Raw genomic sequence first — 9,764 nt, forward strand, 5'->3', positions numbered from 1 at the left:
GTATAGAAGGCGGTGACATAGCAACACAGACCCCATGATGGGATGCTGTCTTTCTGAGATTGTGTGATACAGCATAAATATTGCTACGCTGAATCGTCGCTGAATCGAGCACTATGCCCGACACCAACCCTTGTGTCTTTTCCCTTTTGCAAATGACGTGCATCGGTGATGAGCAGTGACGTGATGCATCCTTGCTTGTGATAGTCGAGAGCCTTGAATCAGTCCAATTGCTCATTTTATCAGTCCAATTGCTCATTCGTGCTCCGCGATGGCGTATTATACCGCCAAAATTTTGACCCGGATGGACCGACCCTGCTGCCTGTCATTCCGAAACACCTTCTCTCGGAAGTTCTACACGAACTCCATGTCACCTTGGTGTGTCACGCACTTACGCCGACGCTTCTTTTGGCCAGGGCTGGCACGCTCAGTCAGGAGATACGTTGCGCACTTGAAGCCCTCCCAGTGACGTTGACATTTACACCCGTATTTTAGAACGCCCCTTCACTCAACGCTCCACATTCACTTGAAAAAGCCGATGAGAGTGCCATGTCTAGGCAGGGCAAGTCACTGCATATCAGTGATAATTTACTGCCATTCTTGAGTAGCGCAGTGTCATTTTCAGCCGAGGAGCGGCGCGGTGCGCAACTCTGTCAAGTGAAGGGTGAAACTCGAGTCGAGGAATGTTTGTGAATGATGGGGTTAGATGCGCCCAGACGGCGCTTCTGTCGCCGGGGATTATGCTACGTGCACGCATATTGATATTCTAGGAGACAACGGCCGTGTGTGCCTTAGGAGGAAGACGAAGGGTTGTCTCCGCTCGATCGCTGGTCAACCGGTCACGCTGGTTTTTAATACATCTCATCCACAGCCTCGTCAATACGGTGTCTCGTCTTTTCTGTGACAATATAAAAGCCCTAACAGCATGCACGTGATTTGCTCGTGGCAGCGACGAGTGACGAAATTTGCTGTCGCGGAGGTTCATCCGTCACCGCCGCTTGTCGCATCGCACGTTTCTGGGAAACTGGAAAAATGGCTTGTCGCCCGGAAGCCAGCGTGACCGTTTCCGGCAGTATGACTGCGCTCATGGTGGTCACTTCGTTTGCAACTCGGTCTCGATGCTTGTTATCCGCTGCTACTTCAAGGAATGCAAGGTGCCGACTACCTTTTTTTACAACCTCATCGCACGCGGGGAGTGAAAGAGCGGCCGTATTTTCTCGGAAACATCGTGTTTTGATGCCTCATTTTGCCTCATCGTGTTTTGATGTCTCAGTTTTGTTTTGATGCCTCGACGGTACGACGGTAGCTTGTAACAATTTGGTCGCTTGCTGCAATGCGAAATCGTCATGCAAAGTACGTCGTAGCCGTCGTAGCGTAAACACGCTTTTATAGGCAGCCTGTCGTGGTTAAACCAAAGATTGCGAAAAAGTAAGGTATTGAAATGCTTTTGTGGCTTCCTTACGCCAGACGAGACAACAATAAATTTGGCATGTTGTCATCGACCAACTTCTATTCGCAATTTATGACTTCTATTTGCAATTTATGAGTATGCACGCGTTAGTTTTCATTCAAGCAACAATGACATTTTGTCGCCAACATGTAGTTGCAGTCGTCGCGACGTGACGGAGCAAGTTTGTCACTGACGCTGGGAATTCGCGTGCATGCGGTTAAGGCTTACGGCACCACTCTCACCGGCATAATTTTTTTCTGTTATTTTTTTTCCTCTGTGCATCGTCTTTGTGCGTGTTCTGTGCTTCAAGGTGGTTTCACAAACACTTGAAATCTAATCTGAGTATTCAAGCTTTCTTATCTGGCTGAACTGTGCTGCGTCCATGACTTTCACTTGATGACGCGCAGTTTCTGAAGAGCAGTTTTAAGCACGTGGTTGCAATGCTTCTTTTTATAACTTTTGAAGCAGCGCTTTGAAGACCGTACAGACAGTATTACCTACAGGCTTTCATCACTCATAGAATTTAACCTAACTTCGACAGCTCTCGTCTATGGCCAGAAGTTTTACGCTCAGTGAGCACAGATTTGCATTGGTTCCGAAATAGATCCGGTACTAAGTTATATTTTCCTGCTTCATATTGAGAAACGGGTTTTCAGTCCGTTTTGTGATAGTCCCGTAGTCAATGTATAAAATTACATTAGTGATTTGGTAGTCTTGACAAGTTCAAGCATTCACACAATTAATGCATTTATAGGTGATGTCTAATCCGTTCTTTCTCAAGGAAAATCAGCCCTTCTGATTTCTCAACAACCAAGAGGGCTGGAATTCACACCCGAGCCGCCGCAGGAAAGTGCGTTGCGTTTTATAGAACTAAAAGTGTTGAGCACTCCCTAAGCGCACAATTTTTCTGCGTGAGATACCCGTGGCAAGGAAGGCCTACTACATTGGGAAAATGATCATTTGCAAGTTATAAAACGAGCATTCTAATATGGTACATAACAAGTGCTGTTCCGAACTCCTACGTTCATCAAGTGACAGCCAGCGTCGAAGCGCAGCTAAACCGTTTAAGGGAAGCTGTATACCCTTCAATTATGATTTTAAGTGTTTGTGAGACTGCCTTGAAACTAACGACATGCGCAAAGACGATGCCCAGAGAAAAAAAAAGGAACGAATAAACGATAGCGGTGCCAGTCTTTCCTTACAGTCATGCTATATATCACATTCGCAAACAGCTAGCACACCGTCATGATTTCCATACTGCAATGACTGCGCCGTGCAAACAACTCTCTGTGGTGTGCACCACGAGGAGCAGAAAGGTGAAGATGTGTTCCACAAAGTATGCAACTGTATTTACTGAGCGTGGGTCAGCCGTTGTGTACCTCATTGTTGTGTACCTAATTCTATTGAGTTACAAAAAAAGTTATATATAGGCCAAACCAGGCAGTGCTTCCATGATGGGGCCAGAAAATACCCTCTGTATGTAAACATTGATATGGTGGCCTTGTGGATACTAAGTGCAGGGTGTGTAGATGCTACCCCAAGTTCACTTAAGGTAATTTCACAAGCAGAAAAAGAAAAGATGAAGAGAAGGAATTTGGGCCTATAACATAAGTCAAAGGGGCAACGTCTGCGTCAGCAAGGCTTCACTATCCGTTCAAGAGGAAGAAGTCAGTTTTCCTAGCAACACGTCGTGAAGTTCTTTGTTAGGATAAAAATGTGATATGCGAGCACATCATCACTTGGTTTGCCTTTGCTATCAAATCATCTTTCCATTGTGGAACAATATTTGTTATAGAAGATGACACCTGTTCTATTTCTCGTGTTATGTGTCGTCGTTCAATTCGCACCCGAACAATTTTAAGTTATAATCCAGCACTAACTAGCTCAAACCAAGGTTCTGCGAGAATAAACAGTTTTTTGGCGCACTTAGTAAGAGTGTACATGAAAGGCAAGAACATCTCCCACTCCTCATGTCCCACTCCTCTCTGTAATGCCCAGTGCCTTGAGAGTAAATAAATGAAATGAAATGAAATGAAATGCACTTGCTGAAACATTGACGCCACGGACACCCATAGTTCAGCAACATTCATTTTTGAAGCCTCCAATTTCCGCTAATGGTCTACCTTCTGTCGACTTCTTTTGTGTCACTTATTAGCTAGTTTGGCTAGATGTGGTAACAGAAAAATGGATTCGGTAGAGCGGAACAAGGGGAAGCGGCAACACCTGACTTCACCTTTATACAGTCACGTGTGAATTCACTAAGGTAATATTATTATTAATATTAGTAGTAGTAGTAGTAGTTGTAGTAGTAGTAGTAGTATCAGTAGTCGTAGTAGTAGTAGTAGTAGTAGTAGTAGTAGTAGTATTGATAATATTTCTTTTACCTGCCAAAACCACGCTGTTGATCGACAAACGCTGTAGTGGAGAGTACGCATTCACTCTGACCACCTCAGATTCTTTGTCTTGCACAGCTTAGGCATGGATTGACTTTATTTTCAACCCTATTATCTTGTCGAATTTTCATTTTCCTTTCCTTTATTTATTGTAATTTCATTCTATGTCTTAAGAATTTGTTTTTTTTTTCAAACATTCCTATCTAAACTTATTCGGCTCGACAAACAATTTCACTTTTGAAGTAACGTACCATCCATTTCCTCGCCGATCCCCCATGGTGGGTTGCGCCAGAAATTTAAGGGCCAACCAACCAACCAGCACACGGATTTAATTTGCATTTAACTTCCGTGTAACCCACAAGTCTAAAGACACAAACAAAATGTACTTACATGCCGGAGGCGCTTGCTCCATCCGAAGTCTATTCTCCGCTTTCTCGCAGGGATAGCTCATCGTTGCTTCTGTACCAGCGGCACCTTAGGCGAAGTGAGTGAGTACGAATGCATCACCTCTTGTCGTCCCAAAAGTGGCTTTATCGAAACGTTTCGTTATCTCGGAGTGTTCGGTTCTTGAGTTCTGCGAATGCGTGCGATACGAGAATAGGAAGGGGAAAAAAGGCAGATATCGCATGGCCCTGCTCGTGTGCTTTATATGTATTTATCGCACTACGCGAAGAATTTCCTCCTGAAGTGTTTATTGCACAACAGTGAGATGTGGTATATTCAGGTATGTCGGTACTTTCTGATGGCAATGTCCGGGATGATAACACAATATACCAAGAGAGAGAGCGCAGGCACAAAAAGAAATAGAAATAGGCAGTACAGAAGAAGCTTACGAGGGCGCTTTCAGTGTACAAAAGCCAACCGGCTTTTGCAAGCTGAATGGTGTGATTGGATAGGAAATGACAGGTCAGAGGCGACAGTTCCTCGTCAAGCAGAAGACATTGGACCATCCGTGAAACTACGGCACTGACGAACTCATAAAAAGTATTGGGCATTTCGTGGTTGGTATATATGATAAGTGCGATTGCATTATCATTACACTGACAATTGGTAGCTGTGCCAGGGCTCCAGTTGTAACTATTTTCAGAGTATTGTTTGTCTAAAAAATCTGGTGCCTATTCTAGGCTACTTTCGAAACAAAAACTTCCATTCTCTATCCTTCCAAATTACGTCCGTTACGCGCTGTCACAAACTTCGAATGACGCCCCACCCATCTAAGAGCGGCGTGCGAAAACCCGCAGGCTTCTGCTTTTATTTTAGGAATGTGATGCCTAAAAGGTCTCGAAGTGGTACATTTTAAATTTGTGTACGTTGGTCGACCCACGCTGGCTCGCACGTGCAGTGGTATTAGTGTCTGATCGACAGACTCATCGAGCAGACATGGACATTTGATTGAACACAAACAAGCATTTATTGAAATAAAAACCAGAGCGAGAGATAAAAATTAACTGAGCAGACAAAGAGAAAAAAACAAATTCACGGGTTGAAAAAGAAACAACAGCGGATCTGATGATTGATATGGGAGGTTTAACGTCCAAAACCTACAATATGATTATGAGAGACGCTGTAGTGGAGGGCTCCGGAAATTTCAACCACCTGGTGTTCTGTAACGTGCACCCGAATCTGAGCAGACGGGCCTGCAGCGTTTAGACCTTTATAACAGCAGATCTAACCATGGTCTGAAAGAATAATAAAAGTAAAAACATACACAACGGAGATTGGTAATAAATTGAGTGTATATGAAGGAAAAGAAAATACAGAAAGAAACATTGCCAAAGAAAAATATCGTGCACTCGAATCTGGACTTCTCGTGTGACGCAGCGCACACTGAAAAAATATTTAAAAAGTGACGTTACTAAACTAATGATTGCAAAACCATAAGTCAACTAAAAAGTTCCATGAGGACAAGGCCCTGCTCTTGGGTCACGTAGGAGAATCGACAGGGTGCCGCTGAAAGCCTCGCCGTCTTGGCAGGTGACCAGGGTGCCCGGTGTTACACACGTCTCAATACGTTGTGCGGAGCACTCCGTACTCTTCGCCTACTCGAGACTCGTGGCGCCAACGACAGACTTCTTCGCTTGTGCAATGTCAACTTCCGATTCCGATGCAGTCACATTTTTTCGGGGCGTAGGCATCCCCCTCATTCCCCCTGCAAGTATTTTTTTTTTCGTTGAACACATGCGTGTTTGGTACTGGTGTAGATAAAACACGGCGGTGCCGTCGCCGAGTGGTGGTTAGTCGCCGGAAGTCGTGTTGCCCAACCCGAAGGCGACCTTGCATGGATGAAGAGACGCGGGGGCAAGAATCACAGGCAGGCTGTTGAAATAAACTTTTTCTCCTTCTCCAGTCATTTGAGGCAGGCGCCTAATGATTTCCTCTCATCTTAACAAATTATGCCTCACTTTATTAGAACACTTACTTTTCTGCCACCTTCCGCTGCGCTTCCCTTGTTTTGTTACTCCGACAACTGACTTTAAGAAAATTCTTCTTATAACTTGTAAACGTTGCCTAGCCTTTAGGCTTCTTTTCCAGCGTTCTGTCTTGTACAGCCTTTCAATGTACATACATTTAGAGCGAAGACTGTGCGTCGTACTGTTTCCGGCGTCAACAGTTCGTTTCATATTGGGGTAGTCTAATGCACACAATAACCCCGAATAGCTCTCGAGCCCGGACTTCCCCCTGTATCAGGGTCGCCAGGTTTGGGAGACCTTTTAGGGTCGGTAGTAGCTGAAAAAACGCCTTGGCCACTTGGCTACTTTTTGGTTTTATTCCTCGTCCTTCGATGTGAAGCAGGTTAGTAATATTTGGCAAAGTCGTAGCCGCTGGCGCACGATTGTGGCGTGGCAAAACATTGCGGCAAACGATTGTTTCCATGTCCCGAAATCGAATTAGGATCTTGAAATAGGCTACGCAAAATAAAAGGCTTTTAGATACATGCATGGAAACGCTTTTGCGTGGGGTTCGCTTCGCAAACCACCTACTGTTGAAGGTAAATTCAAGTGATTGAATGGTAAGATGACCATCGAAAGCTCGTCGCTTCTTGAGCACCCTTCACTCAATCACATTAGAAAATGAATATTTGGTGAACGTCTAGTGCCCTTTCTTGGGGTTTGGTACGCGATGGTACTTCAGAGCATTAGTTGCTTGAACTTCATTCCGAAAGAAAAGATTCACTCCGAGAGGGGATTCACTAGAGTGTTTTTACAGGGTTCGCAGCGTTCGCACTGGTTCGTTGTGCATGCTATATTAGAACAATGATGCACGCATTCAAATAGACATGGTGTATCGCGTAATACGGCTTAGGGGGAGACAGAAAACTCGGTGTACAGATTAGATTAGGAAGTTTGTAGGAATAAAGTAGCAGCAGCAAGCACAGAATCAAGTTGACTGGCGAAACACGGGAGAGGCCTTTGTCCTGCAGTAGACATAGTCATGATGATGATGATGAGGAGGAGGATGATCGCGTAATGGGCAGTAGCCCAAAATGCTAACATGGAGCTCTGCAAAACTTTTCCGTTCCAAGAACTTCTTTTCTATATCTTTCTTTCTCTCTTTTGGTGTGTGCTTGTTCTTCTTCTGGTCACAGTTAATTGCATCCCACACCATATAAATTGGCTCTCGTGTTCAGGGAGCAAACAGATGATGAAGGCCAATCATGATGATGATAGTTTTCCCGCAACTCCACATGGCCTGAAGGAAAGTTTATGCGCGTCGATAAAGCTTGTACCCCTTCTATGCACATACCAGGGAACCCTTGGCTCTCCTGGGGCATCAACATATACGTTTGAGCCTCGGGAAGTTCAAATATCCCGATAAGCCCCCCCCCCCCCCCCCCCCGCAATCACTTACTGGCAAGTTCAAAATGTAAGAAGGTGCAAGAAAGCATTGAGAAAGTGCTCGTTTCTTGCACCTTTGACACTTGTCCGATGCTGCACACAAGCCTCGCACACTATGACAAGTCAAATCAAACGTATTACGGACTGTTCCAGGTTCACTGAAAATGTTTTTTGAATATTATTGCGCCTAGAAATCAACCTGCATTTCGGATTTGTGTGTGTGTGTGTGTGTGTGTGTGTGTGTGTGTGTGTGTGTGTGTGTGTGTGTGTGTGTGTGTGTGTGTGTGTGTGTGTGTGTGTGTGTGCGTGTGTGTGTGTGTGTGTGTGTGTGTGTGTGTGTGTGTGTGTGTGTTTATTTTAAATGCATTGTCGTTGAATGCAGAAAGTCCAAAAACAAACAACGAAGTGGGATGCGAGCCAGTGGTCTTGAGGATGGGTAAACGTTGACGAGGATGGTAGCAGTGGCCTCTGTGATATCGAAGCCCATTTCTTCACCAGGAGTCATGTAGCCAGGCACGTCGGGCTGTCGTTCCAACCAGCGATGCAGCAGGGAACCTTGGGCAGCCTGTTTGCCGCTGCGAACTTAGACAAGGCGCCATTCGCAATAGTAACAAGCTTTTTTTAAAAAAAAAGGGGGGGGGGGAGGGCAGGATTAGGTACTTGCGCAAGCGTTGCGAATCCTATGGTTCGAGTACTTAGGGAAAATGGAGCAGTGATGCTATCGTTATCAGTCGCCGAGGTTTTCCCCCACCTTTGTTGGCATAACTGCGACTGTAATCGAGAGCACTCACGCAAAAGTTGTGATAGGGAGGTGATTCGGAGTATGAAGCGACGTCCTGATAAAGTGTTGGAAGCTAATACGTGTCATGTGGATGTCATAGAAACAGAGTTGCGCATGACAGTCACTAACTGAAGTAGATACGCGCGAGATTTTCTATTGGTCAATAGCCCATAATAATGCGCAGGTAGTGTTGTATCACTTTTGGGCACACGTAAATGGGTCACAATGTGTTGCGTGTTAGGGCATTCATTAAAGTAGTGTTGTTCGCTCAAGCAAGGTGCACCGCACATACACCTGTCCGATGCAGTTATATTGAATCAATGAAGATAATACTGAAAGTGTCCGTGACCAGATAATAAGTGTGTTAGGTTTTTAGGAGGCGGGAACCATTGAGGAATTTTGTACGGACTTGTGATCCAATGAAATAGCGTTGTCTCAGGTCCCTCAGTCTGCCAATGGATGTGCCAATATGAATTCGATTTTATGAAACTGAGTTCGTACTGACCGAATAGATATTTTGGCGTAACGCACGAAGCCTGATTTCCCTCCTAATGCAGCTGCAGCGTCAGCTAGCTCATTTCCCAAAATTCCCATATGGCCAGGTACATGAAACATTTTTATAATTTTGCCTGACGAGATTATATGGTGTGTGTGTGTGTGTGTGTGTGTGTGTGTGTGTGTGTGTGTGTGTGTGTGTGTGTGTGTGTGTGTGTGTGTGTGTGTGTGTGTGTGTGTGTGTGTGTGCGTGCGCGCGCGCGCGCGTGCGTGCGCTTATACTGGCGTGTGCGCCAAGGCTCATTTCGCTTAAACTGGCGTGTGCGCCATGGCGTAGTCTCTCCACTTTGCTTTCCTCCAACACGATGAAAGATATTGCATCCTTTTAATAGATTTTGGTAATGGTTGATGCGCAAATGTTTCCATGTGGCTATTGCTTTGATAATGAGAGGATAGACTCACCAGCAAAGCGTAGTTACCCTAAGACCCCGATTTTTGCTTCAAAAAAGGTTGACCTATTTGTGTGCCAGTTCTGACCTTGAAGTTTTCGACAGAGCGTCCGTTTTTCCTTAGTTCTAACTTTTATCTCGTGTGCAGGCTTGCTTTATTACCTCCGTTCGCCTCAGCAGAACAGCGGCTAAGATTCTCGGCTGCTGACCCAAAGTTCATGGGTTTGATCCCGGCCATGGCGATTGCAGTTTCATGCAATCGAAATGGTAGAAGCCCGTTTATTGTGTGACGTCGGTGCACGTTAAACAACAACAGATTATCGAAATTTCCCGAGCCCTCCTCTGCGGCGTCTCTCGTAATCA

At 45.1% G+C, this 9,764-nt stretch overlaps 1 protein-coding gene across 3 annotated transcripts in view; it reads right to left on the reverse strand.

Annotated features, from left to right (window-relative positions):
* Window positions 1-4,433, reverse strand: part of LOC119165261 (uncharacterized) — a 104,630-nt gene extending 100,197 nt beyond the window's left edge. The window contains exon 1 of one of the 3 annotated variants that reach the window (XM_075871318.1): window positions 4,231-4,433. In XM_075871318.1, coding sequence (XP_075727433.1) covers window positions 4,231-4,291 — 61 coding nt within the window. In that variant the 5' untranslated portion in view covers window positions 4,292-4,433. The remainder of the gene's footprint in view (window positions 1-4,230) is intronic. The other 2 variants (XM_075871319.1, XM_075871317.1) reach the window with 2 other exon arrangements.
* Between the last annotated feature and the right edge of the window lie 5,331 nt (window positions 4,434-9,764).

This window comes from Rhipicephalus microplus, chromosome 8 (genome assembly GCF_043290135.1).
Source record: "Rhipicephalus microplus isolate Deutch F79 chromosome 8, USDA_Rmic, whole genome shotgun sequence".
Taxonomy (NCBI): Eukaryota; Metazoa; Arthropoda; class Arachnida; order Ixodida; family Ixodidae; genus Rhipicephalus; species Rhipicephalus microplus.